This window comes from Clinocottus analis, unplaced genomic scaffold (assembly GCF_023055335.1).
Source record: "Clinocottus analis isolate CAN_PGR_092001 unplaced genomic scaffold, fCliAna1.0.p SCAF_13, whole genome shotgun sequence".
Classification (NCBI taxonomy): domain Eukaryota; kingdom Metazoa; phylum Chordata; class Actinopteri; order Perciformes; family Cottidae; genus Clinocottus; species Clinocottus analis.
The window spans coordinates 16,767,558-16,787,500 of NW_027175854.1; the positions used below are offsets into that span (position 1 = coordinate 16,767,558).

General features: G+C 42.8%; 1 protein-coding gene across 4 annotated transcripts in view; it reads left to right on the top strand.

The window, feature by feature from the left end:
* Window positions 1-3,986: 3,986 nt before the first annotated feature.
* The window catches only part of mast4 (microtubule associated serine/threonine kinase family member 4), an 81,633-nt gene continuing 65,676 nt past the window's right edge, over window positions 3,987-19,943 (top strand). For all 4 annotated transcript variants that reach the window (XM_068574651.1, XM_068574652.1, XM_068574653.1 and 1 more), the window contains exons 1-2: window positions 3,987-4,517; window positions 17,552-17,705. In XM_068574651.1, coding sequence (XP_068430752.1) covers window positions 4,299-4,517; window positions 17,552-17,705 — 373 coding nt within the window. In that variant the 5' untranslated portion in view covers window positions 3,987-4,298. The remainder of the gene's footprint in view (window positions 4,518-17,551; window positions 17,706-19,943) is intronic.

Below are 19,943 nucleotides of genomic sequence, written 5' to 3' on the forward strand. Positions count from 1 at the left end.
TAGGGGCGGAGACGCGGCACAGAGGAACCGACGACAGGATCCAGGAGTTCCTTTGCACTTCTTCTTTCCACAAATAGAGCTGGAGGGGTTGTACCGTTTCCAACAACACTCTGAGTGACCGTGTGATGTACTTCTCCTTTCTCTTTGAGCAGTTACTGAAAACACGCTTTCTTGAGTTCAAAGGGACTCAAAGGCATGAAGGCAAATTACTGTGTTTCTTTTCAGGAAATTGAATATTTCATTTTGAACCAGAAACAATGTTCGGCATCGGTTTCTATACGTGAAATGCTTTGAGGAAGCCGTAACGGAATTAAAATGTCACTGTTATAACGACAGCTCTGAGTTTTTCTGCGCTGTAGACAACTGTCACAGTTAGTTTACATGTTGGCACATTATTCACTGCACTCATAATGATAGAAAATACTGCAATTAATAACCTGCAAGACTTTTTTTCCAAAGATTTTAGGTTGAAAAAAAGGCCCAACAACTAAAAGTAACAACAATAATCTCATGTGTGTGATCGTCTCCTTCCCCGTGTCCACATGCACTTCAATTGTGTGTGTTTGTAGTTCACTGAGCAGAATGATGAGCCTGCAACGTTTGACACGAGAAAGCTCATGCGCTCACCTGGACTCAAAGTTTAAGTTTAAGTTCAAGTTAAGGTCCAGAACCGCCACTAAATGGGCCTTGTGTTGAGGCTCTAATGACCTTTTGACCCTCCGATGTTAATAACTTTTATTAAACAGTAATCATGTATTCGTTGTCAGTGTTTCTGCAGTCAAATTAGGAGCGAGCGCTTCTTGTTCCCTGCACACGAGTTTCAGAAAATGCTCTTAAATTTAAGAGATCATTCATCACTGTTTCAAAGAAATCTCCTTCCAACTATTTGACTGTTTGGGCGTTATATAAGGCCAGGAAATGCCACGGTTCACTGTGGAGAGCAGCAGTAGAAGGAGAAGGGTCAGAAAAACGTCTCAAAATACAACAACAACAACAAATACGTTTGGTGCATTCATGTGTGGTCACTTTTTAGTACATTCAGCATGTTTCTCCTTCAGTGCTGAGCTGTAAACTCACAGGAAGTTCAGTTCTCACTTCACTGACTTTCCGCCCCAAAGCACACCAGCAACACTGTTTATCACGATGTCGATCTTAACACTTTACTGGAGCGTCGTGCCAGCTGCACAGCGACTCCTGCTCCGCTCTGCACGACGCTCGTGCTTTCAACTGGTTTTCGACGAGGTGTGGGAGGAAAAAACAATCAGACACGTGAAGAAGAACAAGATTTTCAACCTCAGAAAAGTCGTGCCGGAGATGATGGAGTCAAAGATTTGTATGTTCTCAATCGAAAGCAGTGTGTGTTAGATAATGACGTTATGAAGAATAAAGAAAAAAAGCTTCTCAGAAAGATCTAAGATGGTTTCCGCTAAACTAGAAGATGCCTGTCGGCTCGTGTCACTTCTCAACTGTAATTTCCCCGCCTCTCTTATCATCCCTGAGATCAGAGAGCTGCTGGAACTCACTTGTGGCCCTGAGAGTTGAAAGTGTGTGTGGGTTCCTCCGTCGGGGGTTTGAGTTTTGATCAGAATCCTTTAACCTGCCAGAGAATACAGGATTTAGTAATCCTTTCTACAGTAAACAGGTGCTCATCATTTCCTCTCTGTTTGAATATTACAAAAGATTTATTTTTTTTAAATGCATCTGCACAATAAAGCAATGCATATAGATTATATTAACCTGACAAACTTGTACGATGAAAGTTAACAAAGGTGATTATGCGTGAAAATAACTTTTAACTTTTAAGTTGGTTCAAATGACCGGACTAATACTGACCTTTTGACACACACACACACACACACACACACACACACACACACACACACACACACACACACACACACACACACACACACACACACACAACATTAATAACTGAGCAGTTACATCCAGAATACGTTGTGAGTCGACTCAGCGAACAGCCCCCTCTTGTGGAGAGTCTGTGAACTCACGCAAAACATGAGGGAAACAGAAGAACTTGTTTGTTTCATGTAAAATTCAACAGGCTAAGTAAAACTGTCAATAATCATCTTGACAAAATACTATAAAAGTCCTGCATTCAAAATCAAATTTAATTAAAAGTATTAAAGTATTATCTGCAGGAATGGTGTCAAAGTGACCATCTAATAATTAGCCATTACTAGCTATAACTTTTCAGTCTGTTTTTTGTGTGTATTATAATAATTGCCTGAATAAAACACATAGACTGTAGTAATTTATTTAATGTAATTGAAATCAATTTGATTTATTTATTGCAGCGGTCTCTGAAATTAAAGCAGACATGCTGCTTTAAACTGCATTTGTTTTTTTATTATAACTCTTTGCACTTCAAATGACACCTACATTTATAAAGGATTGGCTAATAAGACAAATGTCTGTCTTTCATTCATTTGTGTTAAGACAAATCAGGGGATTTTTTCTTTTGTTTTAAAGAAGTAGTTTCTTTAACAAGTGTCTCGTTAGAATAACTTGCAACGTGGTTTGTTTAGTAAATCATTTAGAGACAAATAGACTATAAAGCTTTGCTTTAGGGCGGGGCTACGTTGTGATTGACAGGTCGCTGCAGTCAGTGAATTCGACACATTCACATTTTGACCTGATGGTGGCGCTAGATGAAAGGTTAGAGGATCCAGTTATTCTACTGCTGCAGCTCACTTTTATTTGCCTTCAGTTACAGTTTTTTTTTCTCATTTATTTTCTTGATGTCATTTCGGCCGTGAATAAAACGTGCTTCCATTTGACATTTTGAAAACGTGATTTTTTTATGGAAGCCCATTTCCGCCACAAAAAAAAATTACAACAAAAAAAAAAATATATATATATATATATATAGGACAAAAAAATGAAATAATAATGGCCTTTTTTTTCAAAGACTTTAAAAAATTTTTTTTTCTAGGGTGCGTTTGCTTAATTCAATCCCATGTGCGTCCCTCTATTTGACATAGAAATGGATTGAGAGTAAATTACTTCAAACGCTTGCTAATTCACATGGGATTGAACTAAGCAAACGCACCCTTGAAAGGATTTTAAGCAAGAAGCAGCTCCGGCGTGGAAAGGGCATGCGCACTACTAGCTCATAATTTTGATGATTTTTTTTTTTTTGTCAATTTTTTTTTCATAATTCTGAATATTTTTTTCTTTTTTGTTGTTGTTGACTATTTCTCTTTTATGGACACAAAAAAGGTTGCCAAAAAAAAAGTCTATGAAAAAAAAAAGTTGATTTTTTTTTTGTCCCAATTTTTTATTTATTTTTGGTCCTTATTTTAAAAAAAAAGAAGTTAATCCTCATTTTTTTGTTTGTGGTGGAAATGGGCTTCCACAATTTTCCTTTTTGGTTTTAAAGAAGACATTTTTGTTGTTCGCAGCCAAACAACTAACAAAGCCCTGCGCAACCTGCTCTCCTCTTAGCTGCCAGGTCATTTGCGGTCACCTTTGACCTTTGCCATTAGTTAGAGCCTCACTACATTGCCTCACTTAATATTGTATATAAAGGGGTAGTTTGAATTTATAAAAATAGTGGGAAAAAATAATAATTTTGCAGGCATTTTGGCATCATGTAGCAGGCCGCAGGGAGGGAGGGTTGGGGGGCATGAAGCCCTTAAATGGCCCGCGGGCCGGCAGTTTGAGCCTCCTGCTGTAAAGATTCATACCTGCACGTGAGAGACGTTTACCTGCCTGGAAGGGTTTATGTTGACCCTTATTTAGGATCTGCCATTAAACCCTAACCAAACGGGTTTGTTGTCTAAACCTGGAGGCAACTTCTCCCACGTGCATCTCACCTGCCTCTGTTTGGTTCGCTCGAGGAGCTGCTTGCACCTGATTGGCTCGCAGGGCGCGTGGGCGGGGCTAATCCGAGGCGCTGCAGAGAGCAGACGGCGCTGCTGTGTGTTATGAAGGAGTGACAGCATGGAGTCACGCAGCCCCGGGCAAGTAGAGGCGCTACAAAATCCCCAAAACAGAGGCAACTTTTAACTGAAGGAGGAGACGTTTACTGCGTCGCGCGCATTGATATCAAACAGTTTTAATATCGATACGTCGCGACTTTGTTTTAACTCGGTCCAGAAAAAAAAAAGCAGAAAAAAAGTGGGATCCTTTTTTGGGGGGCTCGCGACTCATAGCGAAAATGAAATCCCCGGACAGGTGCGTTGACAGGTTAATTAACGGCTCCGCTTTGTGATATTTAAATGGGTTTGTTATTGATTTGAAATTGGTGATAAGGGGGGAAAAAAAAGAACAAAAAAATGGAGCAGAAATATTATTTGTCGTCTGGAAGTGAGTCGTCGCTGTCGTCCGGTTCAAACACTTTGTCCGAGGGAGACGAGAGAGAAGAGAGGACGCCGGAGCCGGACGCCAAGCTTCCCGGAGATGATGCGCACAACTCGGACTGCGAGTGTGTCGACGAGGCGGAGGAAGACAAGCCGACAGCCGGGGACGAGGAGAGCGAAGGCGAGGACGAGAAGGTAAACACCCGCCTCCCCGAGCCAGTACCTCCGCACGTGTGTGGTGGAAACTTCGTGTTAAATACACTGTGGGGAGTTAAAGAGAGTAAAGTTGAGTCGTGCCAGTAATCCCATTTAATCCCCTCTAACACCTCCGTGCGCACTAATAAACTTACATTAGGTTGTCAACAACTTTAAGACTTAAGATGAGTCCTGAGTCATTCAGCCAATGTGTCCTCATGTTTTACTATCACTGTGTGTGTGTGTGTGTGTGCGTGTGCGTGTGCGTGTGTGAATTCTGCAATATTCTACATCATATATTGATATATTCTGCTTCTGAAAAGATTTTCCAATAGTTTCCTTTTTCTCCCTTTTTATCTAAAAAAACAACAACAAAATATGTCAGCCAGAAAGTAAGTTTGTGTGTGTGTGTGTGTGTGTGTGTGTGTGTGTGTGTGTGTGTGTGTGTACTACATAAACCAAAATAATGATAATACAAAAAGTATTGTGTAGTTTTTCAGATGCGTTATTGATCATTTTAGGGGTTGCTGTTTAATAGTATTGCATGTCAATGAGATATATTTCTAATATCAGCACCAGAAACAGCATCATTTTTAAAGCTAATCTTTAATAATAATAATAAAAAAAAAGCCCTCATAAGTGTAGTTAAACAAAGTTTCAAATCCAACTCGCTTGCATGTCGAGCTCTGTGACTGCACTGTGGAGGCAGATGAGAGACACACACAATGAGGCAAGAAGTGACAAACTCATCTTGTAGAAGTTGAGCAGCTGTTGTTGAGTTTATTCAGGAAACAGATGGAGAAAATGAGGAAGACAAAAAAGATGTCTTTCTCTCTCTCTCTCTCTCTCTCTCTCTCTTTCTTTCTTTCTTTCTTTCTTTCTCTCTCTCTCTGCCTTTTATTCCTCACAACACTTGACGTGGATGCGCCTGCAGACTGGTTCGACTGGCTCAGATGAGCACAAACCTGCGAGGGCGTGTTTGCGATTTACCTGACCTAATAAAACATATAAAAAAACATTAGAGAAAGCTCCAGGCGCTCCAGGCGCTAGGTGCGGCGGTCTGTCATCCATTATGTGCAGCGGGAGACTCTAGAAGATTGTGCAATGTTATTATATTACTTCATTACTTTTTTTTTTGGAGTGGGGATTTCAATGTTCCAAAGCATCATAGTTGGCTAATTCTGCGCGTTGACGTGACACATGGCCCCGTCATGAATCCCCCGAAAATTGCACGGACAGGACTCATCTCACGAATCCATTTGCTTCTCCTCACTCGGACTGTTGAAGCCAGTATTTGTCAGCGTGTCGGACTCTCCAGCATGCACCCTCTGCCCTCGGGGGTGGTGTCATGTTTGCTAACGCCGGCGCTTCACTAATTTGGTTTTGGGGTTGAGTAACAGTCTGACCGTCCTCCAGCTCAATAGAGATGAGATATCACAGACACAGGGAGCTCTTTCGGAGGCGGGATGTTGATTTCCTAAAAGCCAGAGCTGCTTGTGTTGTGTGGACCATGTGCCCTTTCCTCCTCCTGGTACTCTTTTTTATTTTTTTTTAAATGTCCATTTAAAACCGCTGACCTCTCTGCTCTTGAAATGCAATTTGACCCGTAATACTGCACTAAATCAATCACGTCAGCGGCCGAGACGCCGCGGAGTAGGTAAGCCGACCTGCTGCCGAGGAGCAGCCTTGAAGTGGCATTACTACGGGGATAATCAGGGAAACCCGACCTTTGCCCCCACCGCTTTCTGCAGCAGGGTTAAAGAAGGAAAGTCTTCTGAGAACACGCATGACGTCTCCTCTCCAGACTTAGCCAAGGGCAGCGTTTCAAGGAGGGAGCCGCTTCCTGCGGTGGCGCTTTATTCTTTTTTTTTTTACACTGTTTATTTGGAGCTTATCCTCACAAAATCACTGTGTGTGTCTGTGTGTGTGTCTGTGTGTGTGTCTGTGTGTGTGTCGCGTCTTTGTCCAGCCAAGACATCTGAATCAATGCAGCGCGGTGGGCTGTGACGGAGAACATTATCGACAGTCAAAATGAGATTATCCCACGCGTAATCCTTTCATACATGCACGAGATAAGATGACGGCAATAGATTAAAATAAGAAGCATTGCAAGTTTAAATATCAGTGTCGGTAAAGATGTTGTACCTGTTTATCAGAAAATCTCAATTGTGATTGATAAATGATATATCTTGTTGTTGCTCGTGACTAAGTGTTGGGTCCATAAGAGTCAGGAAAACATTTTAAAAAACTATTTCGTCCGATCAACCGTCCAGAGCCCAAATATATTTTTATTCAGTTCATAAACATCATAAACATGCCCATAACGACTTCCAATGGCCAACAAATGTCTTTAAATCCCTTTTTATGTCAAACTTTACTCCAAATCCCGACATATATATATCATTTTCTTTAACATTCATGGTATAAAAGCATTGTTTTGATCCTCATCCACTTGTTCGAACGTGAACACGAGGCTTTATTTTGCGCTTTAGCTGCACAAAGGACTATTTCAAATCATTGCAGAGTTCAGATGAGACTCGAGCTCAACACGGTGATTCTGGCTGCTTGCCAAAGTACACAATCTGTCAGTGTGTTAATCATTGTATTCCTTGTCTTTATATATATATGTATATATATGACCTGTTGCTTTTATACCCCCCTCCACCTCCCTATAATCATAAATCCTCTGTTCCCATACTTTCTCATTTCAACCTCTCACGTTGCATTATGGGAACTGCCAGTTGTGTTTATGCTGAATCACATCATTTCCTATTTGGGTTTCTTAGATTTATACACTTGCTGCTGTAACAACAAATCCTTCGATTCCCACAGGGGATCCGATTTTTTTTTTTGCTAAGCCTTAAATGTTACACCTTCTGAGAGAAAAACAAAAAAAAGCAGCAGCACCCCCACCACGCAGATGATAAGTAATAGAAACGGGAAGTGGGCAGGTCATCGTGGCATTGATTTAACAAAGACATCTGGCAACAACAGGCATTGTTCCCAGTCTTCCCACATGCCAGGTGGACTCGTTCTGGCCTGCTGATGTTTGTGCAGCGCAGCAGTTCCCTGACAATCGTCTGGATTATCTTCAGAACACAGAGCGAGCACCAACATAAACTCAAGGGCTTCCTCGGTGGTGGGGCGAGATGGAAAGGGTTAGGGTTAACACTGCCAAAAGTTCTTAAGCGCGGCGCTCTTTAAGCAGCGACACTCGCCATCTCCATCTCCATCTCCATCGCCATCGTATCAGATGAGAACGCGGGAAAGCGGCTCTTCGGTGAATCGCCACCTGAATCCGCGGCTCTCCTGCCGGCTTCGCGGTGATTTTCAGCTCTTTTTGTTTTTTTGTTTTACAGTCTGGAACGTCGCTGTTTGGGTTCCCGCTCTCCTCTCTCGTGGCGTCGTCTTCGGCAGGCAGCTGTGTTTAGTTAAACATCTCGCTCTTCCTATTCTTTATTTCCGTGACGGTTTATTTTATTCCACTGACTTCACCGATGGTCGAATCAGATTCTTGGAAGCTTCGTTCAGAACGTTCACGTTTTGGATTATTATCAAAATTTAATGAACCTCGAGTGCTTTAGTCCACCTCATCTTTTTACATGCACACACATGCACACACACACACACACACCGCAAGAGCTGCATCCTCTCTCTCTGTAATTGTCAGTCCTCGCTGCCAAAATGTTCGGCTTCGTTCCATATTTCTTGGCGTTCATCCTTTCAAAATTTTCACGGCGGTCAAAAGTACCTTTTAGAAACGATGGAGGTCCAGCAGCGATCCGACAGAGTTACATTTATTTAACCACAATAACACAAAATCATATTTTTCCTTCTTTTTTTTCTGAGGGGATGATCTCATAAAATACAAAGACAGACATTCGATTGAAAACCTCAATAGAAGCTTCAAATGTAAAAAAATAAATAAAATCCTTTTGGTTGAAGCTCAGACTACAACGCACACACACGCACACGCACACGCACACACACACACCGAGAGAGTCACTTAATATGCCCAGGTAGAGATTTTAAAGGGGACCTGTGCAGCTTAATAGAAGCACAAAGCATGAGAAAAGACTGATGAGGACATTAACGGTATCTTTGACAAGGCTTTTTTTTTTTTTTTTTTGACAGCCTGTGGTGCAAAGTGGAGGTGTGGATTTAAAATGATGTGGGCTCTTATCAATCGAGAGTGTGTGAAGTGTAGAATCCAGAATATTTAGGGCATGACTCCTATTAGGGGCTAACATTCAGGATATCTCCGCCTCTGCTCCTTTTCATTTGGTCACACGCCTACAAAGAAGTGCATTGCTGTCATCGTTTGAGCAGTTTAACGTCGTCCCAAAGTGACTCGCTGAGCACTGTCAACAGTTTCAGAGGCAAACAGACCGCTGATCTCCACCGTGTTTGCTAATCTTTTGCAATAGCTCGACCAGTCGTGCGACGCCGGACTCAGAAAGCAGTTCATTCATTTCATTGATGGACTGATAGGGCAGTTTTTCCTGCAATTTAATCCCTGTTCTCTGCTGGATGTGACTTAAAAACCCAACCGTACCCCTAAAGGTCCAATATACAGGATCATTAGTCGGAGCAATACCTTACAGCAAACAATGGCTGTGTAAAGATATCGTGGAGTAATGTCTACCTGAGCTCAGTGTGTTGTGTAACCCGAGCTTCTCGTGCATGCTGGCGTTTCCCATCGGCCGCTGTTCTGCATCCAGACAAACTTCCTCGTCTCAAGATTTGGTTGCACACATTGAGTCAAGCGCTGCACTTGAAAACAACTGCGGTGCCACTTTTTAAAGGGGGGAAACGGCGGCGGCCGACGTCTCCGCTTCATAATGACCGACATTGAAGTCGAACTTGCAAACTCACAAAAAAAAATGGCGCCTCACTTTAACGCCGTCGGCACTGCTTCCATAGTTAGCGCTGTTAGCTTCGTTAGCCGCGAGCCACCGGCTCCGCCGTAGCTTCATCAAGAGCCATCGAGAGGCGACAGAAATCTTGCATTTAGCTCCTTCACAAAGTGGTACCAGTCGAGTACCTAACAGTGTTAACTCTTGCTCACGGCGCTGTTTGCACTGTTGGCTTCTTTGACAAACAACAGGCTTCACGTCTCCGGTGGACGTCGTTCATGCATCACCGACGGCTGGCAGTCGTGTAAGTTTGTTTCAACAAAATGTTTCCATGAGTTGTGCAAAATGAGAATGAGAGTTTTAGAAACTCTGGACTCTTTTGAGAGATCAGAAGTATCACGCGGACAAGAATAGACACGTAACATTTTCAAAACCTGCTTCTGATGAGCGGCTTGTGTCTGGGTTGGGCGGTGATGTGTTTCTATGAGGAAACAAAGGCTGAGCTGGCACCAAATGATGTCAATGCTCATTTCTTTTCCTTGCATTGATGTGAAATAAAGGAGGAAAAAACCAGCGGGACCTTTTTGTTATTCGACTAAGTAATAGATGATTTGACTGGGGATAAAAAAAACGATTAACATGATAACATTTCGGTGGATATCTTTAATTTAATTCATCATCTTAAACTGTAGGAAGTCTCCATTTCCTTTCCTCGTCCTTGTCCTTAATCCGACACTGTTTAAAGCGTGTTAAAGTGGAGCGGTCACGCGTTGCACCAGCGCTTTCTGTGTATCAATATTTGCTTCTGCTTGACAATGTTTAACTCTTTCTCGTTGGCTTTGCTCCCCTGAAAAAAGCGGCCACTTGTTTTTCGGGCTGCCGGTTCGGGTTATTAGAGGGACATCCAGTGTCGGCGCACGCTTTGTGGCAAAGAGGATTAACACAATCGGGGTTAAGACTCTCTTCACTCCCAACGCGGACTCGTTCTACGATCCGGCTCTGATTTCTGACTCCTCTTTGCTGACTCTTTGTGTGCGTCTGGGTTTAATCTCCAGGTCGGGGACGTCTGAGCGGTCGAAATGATAAAGGCGATTTAAGTTTGTTGACGTCTAAACAAAATGTCTCTGGGTCGGATTTTACCTTCATGTCAGTGTGCATCGTCAGAGGGAAGCAAGGTGAGCGATTCCTGCTCTTTGATGAGAGAAAGAAGTAGAGTTCCTGCCATATAATCAGATTTTTATGTGTTGTGGTTGTTGTAAATGGACACACTTGCAATGCACTGTAGGTATTAAAAAAAAAAGTAATACATTTGGTTGTGCTGTAACAAAAAGTCATAACTCATTTAAAGTTTTTGAAGGATACAATGTCGACGACGTATGTTTCTACATTTTGAAATTGCCACGTCACTTTTTCCAAGAAACAAGAGCGACAAACACAAGCGGTTTGAACCGAATCAATGTCCTACATAATCATTTACGTGTTATATTGTAGTTGGTCATGTGATTGTCAACAACGATCATCACTACGTTAACAAGTAAAGACGGAATAATATGAAATATGTCTTCATAGCTTTTAATGTCCTTACACCTGCTTTACATTAAAGTGTGTAAAACGTATTTAACTTTTATAAAGGGCTTAGTGGGCTGTAGTTAAAACACCACCTGGAGTAAATAAGCGGTAAGAAGCTCTTGTTGCCAACCAGACTGTAATTTCTTTATGAGTTTTTGACGTTTCGCTGACCTCCATTCTCACACTGGGACCACATTTTATATCAGTAACGAGATTATGGAGTCAAACAAACGGCCAGATCGTTCACGCTTTCCCCGACGACATTTATTTCCCCGTGTTGCTGGATTTAGAAATGATTGTTGGAAGAATCTGGAGAAGTTTCTCTTGCAAAGCTTCTCTCTTTACACTATACAAGGGCTCCAATGAGATTCCTGCAAAAACAGCACGTCTTGTGTTTCATGGTTGAAGCCCTGCTTGTTCCCATGATGCACCACATCTTCAGGAATGCATACGATAAGCCTCTAAGGGTCTTTTTTCTGCTATAGTGCAGAATAACAGCACAACCCTTGCACGACTCTGACTACTCTTTTGCCTTTTAATTGTTTTTATCGCACATGTCCGATAAAAGCTGATTCTGAAGTTTTTTGGTGGTAGACATGACGCACGGTGTCATTCTTTACATGCAGAAGATGAGACATCATCATAGTCGTATAAAATCTGGAGATGGAAAGCACCGCTGTGTGTTTTTCCCGCTTTTAGCTCGCGTCAACACAGGAAACTCAATTCCCCTGTGACGGCACACACACAGCACAAACTCTGCAATCCAAAAAGGTTTTTCTTTTAGCTAATGAAGAGCGCAGCGTCCATGTAAGGAGAAAATACAGTGACAGAAAATGCGGAAGACCCCCCTCTCACACACACACACACACAGACACACACACACACACACAGTTATTTGGACTTGAAGCCGTGAGACAATTTCAAGTGTGTCGTTTTCCACACGAGTAAACACGGCAAAGGGAAGAGAGGAATTCGGGGGAGAGTTGAAGTAGACAGATGTTGGGTGACGAGGTCGGCCAGAACGTGACTTTGCTCTGCTGCCGTTGACCCTGAGAAACTATCTCCCCATCTCAAGGGGTTCGCCCAGATACGGCTCACAAAGATGCAAGCGTTGCATGAAACGACGTTTTGTTTCGGAGGCAACGAAGGGGAACTTGTTTTTTTTCCCCGTGTAATTTGTTGCTCTGTGGACGGCAGACTCGGGTGCAATTACGTTGAATTGTGCGCCGTCCCTAGCAAAAATAATACGATAATCAAAGCCCATTTTGGTTGATAAGATTTCTCTGTGTTGGTGAGATTATGATAAATGCTCTGCTGTCGTGACCTGTTGAAGGCAACCACATGAGAATCTACTAGGGGTGGAAATCAGCAGAAGTCCCACGACACAATATCGTCACGATACTTAAGTCCCGATACGATATTATCGCGATACATTAAGTATCGCGATATAATGCGATTTATTACGGTTTTTTTTCAATCAAAAATAAATAAATTTTATTATTCTAGGACCAAAAAGTTTAGAATTGATTAAATAAAAGATCGATACTTGGCTTCCGTGTATCGATACAATATCGCCACGCAAAATATCGCGATACTGTGCCGTATCGATTTTCCCTCTCACCCCTAAAATCTACGGATTTGTTTAGAAAGCTGCATTTCATTGTGCCTGAACTGTATCTGTAAATGCATATTTATCAACGTGAAACGATTACAGACCGACTTTTTGATGGTCAGTTGATTTTGTGGTTTTCAAAGTATGTTGGCGTGTATGAAAAGTGAGAGGTGACGATCACATATTCATGTTTTTCTCAGTAGTTGATCACACAGTGTGACAGAGAAACAATGGCAGGGCGAGCGCTCTTGATGTACGAGCTCTGTCTTCCTGTTTGATTGTAAGCGTGCACTCATTGTGTCTTAGCAGCCAAAGAAAGACACCAATAACAATTTGTTCCCGTCAGTAAAAAAAAAGGTTCCTTTCATCCATCTCAGGGAAATGATAAACAACACTTCTCCTCCTTCAAAAGGGGAATTCATATCCCCGGAGAGTGTGACTGCGTTTGCTCATTCTCCCTTTTGTGCAACTACTTTTAGATTTATTATTCCAATGAGGAAATCAGGACTCGACTCTCGTCACCTTTTTCTATCGCTGAACCTCGCCATTTAGTGAAGGGTACGATAATTGAAATCGTTGTTTTCGTAGCCGGGCCTCGTGGAAACCTCGGCGTCGTCCTCGGTTTGGACTGTTGGAGCGTTTCGTACTTGACCTGGAGGGCAGCGTCGCTCTCTTTCTGCTGCTCTTGCGTCCTTCAGTTTGCCTCACGTGGGGTTTGCGACTCTCTCTCCGCGGTTCTGTCTCTTTTTGATTGAGAGTTTGTGTCGGTGGCCGTGTGATGGTTGTGTTTTGCTGTGGAAAAAAAGTGTCTCGTGGTTGTCTTTCACCTCTGACGTCACGTCGTCCCGGCTGGTAAACGTCCACAGCTGCAGTCAAACCTCTGCTGAGTGTTTGCTCTCAGCCTCGTCCGCAGGCCGGATCCATACATGCGTTACATTTTATTCCTCTGCGTTCTCATTTCTCGTGCACATTGTCTGATTTGATTCCCGTTTTTTTCTGGTTCTGGATCTTCGGTTTTCCTGATTTCAACGGCTTATTTAACGACAGTTTTTAACGCATCTTGCAGCTGAAGAGACAGATGGTTCCCTCAGGATTTAGAGACCAAAAACAACTTTAAAAGCGTTAATTAGTTACATATTGCCTCAGAAACACAAAAGCTAATGTTGGATGTTAAAATAGACAATCGCTGGCTTCCAAGTTCATCTTCGACGGTGCTGATGAGTCAGTTTTGTGTTCATAACTTGGCCTCTAAGTGCCCGACAACATCAGTAAGTGCAGGTTTGACATATTAGTTATTGTTATGATGATAATAAAATCATTATTTTCTTGTTATTCTGAGTCCTGGGTAGAGATGTGTTGTTTCATGCACGACGGTTATTGTGTCCTCATCACGGTGTCGGTAAACACAGAGGCCTCAGGATGCAATCAAAGTGACACGGCGGGTTTGTAAATATTAACGGGAAATGAACTGAGAAACGCACCAATTATTAAAATAAATGATGTGCGCGCCACAACCTGAACCTTCATTTAACCTCAGTTTACAGGTGACGGTTACCTCGTGTTTCCGTTGGTAAACACAGACGACTTTGTGTGTTGTGCAGTCTTCTGTCTCTCTTGTGCTTTGACAACAGAGGGTTGTTGGTACTGTCCTGTGTGTGTGTGTGTGTGTGTGTGTGTGTGTGTGTGTGGAGGCAGCTCAGGTTTGATCTCGCTCTCAGGAGCTCTGCGTGGTCCTCTGCTGCAGAGAGGGAGGAACAGTAGGTCAAAGGTCACTGGCAGCTGCCAAACCTGCAGTGTGTGTGTGTGTGTGTGTGTGTGTGTGTGTTGCCTGCCGTGCACACAGTGAGCTAACCGTTGGCTTACTGCGGCGCTTTCCATGTGATCCAGTTGGCGTTCGACGAACCGACGCCCACTTTAAAAACCGATGAAGATGTTTTTGGACCGGCTTCCGCTAAAAACGCATCTAACTGTCTTATAACGTTAATTCAATTCAGATATGCACGCAACGGTCAACGTGTCCGTACTGATTACCCAGACAATCGCTCATAATTGACTGATAATGATCAGCAGCCCAAAAAAATCAAAATGAAGATGAAACTCTTGCCAGCTTCTGGCAGCGCTCCACCAACCGAGTCAGCAGGAGGATGAAGGCAGGAGGTTGCAAAGAAATCAAGACTTCTGCCGTTTGTTGTGTTGTGTGTTGTGTTTAAATGAGTCAGATTGTGCTGTATGCCGCCTCACTAGTTATGTTATTGTAGGTTAAGCAGCGTATACCTTCATATTCCTGTGAGTTGTAAAATGTGTTTACTGCTCGTTTTCTTTCTTTTCTTTTCAAAGTTTTTATTGATTTTATCTTCCATGTTTGCGTAGTCAACGCAAAAACCTTTGACCCAGTGCACGGATGCAGATTCTCACTTCCTTGCTTGAGGTGAAAGTGATATTTACAGCAATAATGCAAACACAAAAGGGCCTTAAAGGAAAAAAAAAACAGCCCTTCGTCTAATTTCTCTTCCTTGAGGATTTAAAAACACCGAAGCTGGAGGACAAATACTTTAACTTCTATAAAATGCGTCCAACTTCCTTTTGCGACGTGGAAATCGGACACACGGTGACCCGGCGGCCGCTGAGCAGCGCCCCACGGGGTCACGGCTCGTGCACGGCGGATCACTGAGGTTCAGGCGTGAAGGTCGTGGCGACCTGAACCCGAGGAAGACGCCGCTGGCTCCCTGCGGAGCGGCCGCGCGCCGCACGAGTTCACCGCCGATTGTTTCACGGCGTGACTCTAAGCCGCTTACGGAGGCAATGCCCGGTTATTATCTGTGTGCTTTTAAATGACATAACCGACCGTCTGCTTCTTATTTCATTGGGATTAATCCGAATTGATTCGCCTTTAAGCACCTGGGGAGAGTCCTGCCAGCTGCTCGTGAATTCAAACTCGGTTTATTTTGACACGTGAGTGGTTATCAAATGGAGAATTACTTATTATTCCCGAGATTAGCACGGGTTTCACCGCACAAAGTGGTTCCTTTAGTGACGTGTATGGGCGACACATCTGGCCAGTTGATCAAATAAGTCTTTAAATTCTATCTCACAATCTCCCACCAGTGGCACGATTTACCTGCAGCTGCAACATGTTACGTTATTAGCGTTAGCATTAGTAGCTAGAGCTGGAATAATTAGTTAAACAGACAATGAATCTGCATCCATAATTGATTAATTCTTCAAATATGTTTTTTTCCAAGGACAAATTCATCTTCCAGCTTCTTAGAAAGTAATATTTGTTGTTTTTCTGGGTCTTTTATGATATTAAACCACATTGCGATAGCCATTTTTAATCAGTCGTTAGTTGCAGCCCTATTAACATAATAATACAGGTTTTTGCCACTCTGCTGTAATCCGATTACTCCCTCTAATTCTAATAGTTATTATATGAGAGAGGTGGGTGTGCTTTTATTTAACCTACTTTTACTAACTACAGTGTTCAAGAATAGTGGTTAAACCGTGCAAATAATAGAATAGTTTCAGTAAACAGAGGGCATCCTGTAAAAAAAACAAACAAGGATCCTCGTGGAAAAATGTCAAACCGACACAGAGAAGTTTCTTTCATCGTGTGTGTTTGTCTTGGTTACGCTGCTAACAGGTTACACAGAGGATTGTAGAGGCACAGATATATCACACACACACACACACACACACACGTTTCAGATGATAAACAATGAGCAGCACTGTTGCAGAGCTCTGACATGTCATGAGCTCATGAGATCCTGATGTCTCTATTTGTACTTAAGGCGGAGCTGCAAAACATCAATTAGCCTCGAGACCTCAGGTGATGACTGATGGTTTTCAAGCTACGATCGTGCTCGTTATTGCTTTTTTATTCAAACAATATTTAGCTTTTTCTTTCACTTCAGTCCCGCTCTCGCATTCCTGAAGTCAGTTCGAGGTCGAGCCGCCCCACAAATCATCGGTTTCGTTGTCCTTAATTGTCCCCGGGATCATGAATCCTCCCCCGGAGGAGCGGCGAGCGTTTCCTTCCACAGAAGCCCCCGAGCCGCGAGCACCTTTGTGTTCTCAGGGAGGGCCGCTTCCTCACCGCCGGGCATTGTTAGTCGCTCCGAGCTTCTTGTAAAGCCGTAATCCTCTGAGGATCCAATACGCTGCAACCTGTTTCATGTATTTATAACCGTCCGTATTCCTCGATGGAGACGCGTTCGTTGTCCCGCTGGCGGTGGAGAGACGTGTGTTTTGCTGCTTCTCTCGCAATATTATGGTCCTAATATTCAAATGAGTACTGGCATTTGGGATATTGGAGCGGCCAAACCTTTTCAACAAACACATTTAACGCAATAAATGAGTTTTGCAAGATAATCAGTGTTTCTCGACGACGATGAATCCATAGAAAGTTAATTTTCTATGAAAATAACTCAACAGTTAAATGTTTAATTACAGTTGCCTATACACATATTAGATATTGTTTCCATAAGACTATATTAACAGATCTACCTTTAATCTATTCTATCTATCTAGAAAAGATAATCCACCGTGGGCCATTTTTAAAAGAAGCAGCAGGCCGCAGTCGGCCCTCGGACCGTAGTTTGGCCACCAATGTTTTTCAATCTGATGAGGTTGTTTGAGATCACTTGGATTTCCAGAAAAGAGCGAGAAGTGTGTCGTTTATTCATACTGTTATGGGGACATTGTGTCTGAGAATGAAGACGAGACACCTGTTTTACATTAACGTATGAAACATGTTCAATTATTTACATTTATAACGACATATGTACAGAGAAACCTACATTTTGCAAGACTCTGATAAAGACCTAACCAGCTGAAAAATAGTCTTTCTTTAAACAAAACACGACTTCCTCCGTCCATGGTTATGAGAACAACTTCTCGATGCATTAAATGTACTAATTCTTTTTCCCATTGCTTTCTTCTTCTTCTTCTTCTTCTTCTTCTTGTTCTTCTTCTTCTTCTTCTTCTATCTTTTCCTGTAGTTGGACCACATCCTCTACCCTCCCTCCGCCTACCTCAGGAAGTCCAGTAACCCCGAGTTGACCCACGGATTAAGTCCCGCCTTCAAATTTAAGCGCCATCTCAGCGAGGATGGAAAAAACCTTCGACGGCGGAGCCTCGGGGGCGGTCTCACGGGTAAATATTTCACGTTTGGGCTCTTGATTTTAAGTTCTGCCTTCAGTATTTGGGATGCTTCCGACAACCAGATTGATCCATTGAAGGATTTATCTCTCGTTATTGTCGCCGGAGTGAGAGAAGCTGTTTGTGTTTATGTGCCTGACGTTAATGGCCACAAATCAATAAGCATCTTTCACACATGGATGCTCCTTCATGGGGAATAAAGCATCATTTCCAGCCACATCTCATGGAAAGCTTTCAGTGTTTACTTTCTTTGTGGGGAAAATAGTTCCCTGAAGGACTCGCTCTGAAGTAAAAACACTTGAAATGTTTGGGTGTTTTCAGTAGCAGGAAGTAGCGATGAACACTCGCCATCTGTCGCATTAAAACCGGCTCAGAGGAGAAAGCGCCGATGACTGAGTCGCACTTGGCAGGACACGATTTTAAAAAGTGCATCGGAGATGAGTTTGATGAAGCCAATGGGATGACATCATCCTCTGCAAGCAGTCGAGACGTCTCAAATGACACATAACGCATCGTTACAATGAAGATTTTTGTTTATTTATATTTAAATTATGACCTGATGAACATCGTGATCAGCATCTGCTGATACGCACCTTCAACTATTGGAATAAGAGAAGAAATAAACAGTATTCTATCTATATCTATATCTATATCTAGAAGACTTGGCCTGTTTTGGGGCCTTGGGAACGAGCTGCTCGCGAGGTAAACGTTGGGGACTTTTTCCTCGCTGATTAAAATCTTGACCTTTTCCACAGTCAATGAGGGATTGTGTTTCCATCAGGTGCAGCTTTGGACGAATGCATTACACTTTCACTATCTGGCCTCCATCAAAACCAGACGGATAAACGAGCATCAAAACGGAAGCAAATCCACTTCCATCAACTCGACTCTGCCGTTAAAAAGCAACACAAGTGGGACTGAGGCGTCTTTCTGCGGCTAATCTTGTCATATAAATGTTGTTTCAGTGGAGCAAGAACAGCACTTAAGGACAAATACTGTCATGTTTTTATAACACAATCATGTATAATGTAAAGATTACACTTAAAAGTGAAAGTTAAACTGTTCGAAAAATATCTATTTTAGCCGTAAGCGTTCTTATAAATCCACTCATGTAGCAGGGAATAGATGCTCAACCCCGTATCATAATTATATTGGAATAAACCAACTTCTGCCAGCTTATAATACAATAAATACAACTGTTGTGTTTCTAATCCCCCTGAGGAAGGAAGAGGGGATGATGGCGAGACGAAATAAAGTTTTCCTGGTTTGCGACCTTGAGCCAGAAAGCGGTGTTGACCTCTTGGTGAGTGAGAGTAGATCACCTCGACATGAACCGTCCAGCAGGATGAAACCCGGCAGAGCAGCGACGGCGCGTGTGGAGACTTTTAGATTTGTTCGTTTATGTTCCCACATCTAGATTCATGCACGAGAGAGGGCATCTGCTGGAGGTCGAGAGCGGAGCGGTCTGACCTTTTTAGGAATACCTGCGCTGAATGTAAAGAAACAAAACATTTCCGCCTCCTCTCTCCTGATGCCTTCCGCTCTAAAAGTGTCGACTGGCGCCTGAGGAGAGATTTCCTTGATGCCGGGATGTGATGAGGCTTTAATGAGGAAAGCTTTTTGCCGGTAAGGAAAGAAAGAAAGGAAGGAAGGAAGGAAGGAAGGACCGTGCTTTCCCCTCCTCATCCTGTTTGGTCTCTTTTTCAATTCTCTCGATTTTGACTGCAGTGATCACGGTGCAATAACTGTGGCACAGTTTGTTCTGCAGTTTTTCTTTTTTTCTTGAGATTTAACCAAATCTTTTGCAATGTGCGTCATCTGCGGAGAGTGAGAAAGAAAGAAAGGGAGGGAGGGGTGTTGTGTTTTTTGGAAGTACAAACTGCTGCAGCTCCAAGCTGTTAAATATATATATGTATATATATTTTTCGGGGCGTTTCATGGTGTGAGTTGAGAGTAGAAAATGGAGAGATGACAGAAAAGGGGGCAAAGAGAAAGAAGAAGGTTCTCCATCTGGACTCAAACCCGGGGACAGTGGACTCTAAATGCACGACATTGCGTTATTGCATTTCCAAAACTCACATTGCACTGGAGAGGAATGCCAGACTGACTCCTCTAACACACACACACATATACACACACACTCACACACACACACACAAAGTCTGGTGCTGTGGAGAAACTCTAGAGACATGAAATCAGCTCACGAATGAAGTGAAACCCAAACAAACGTTC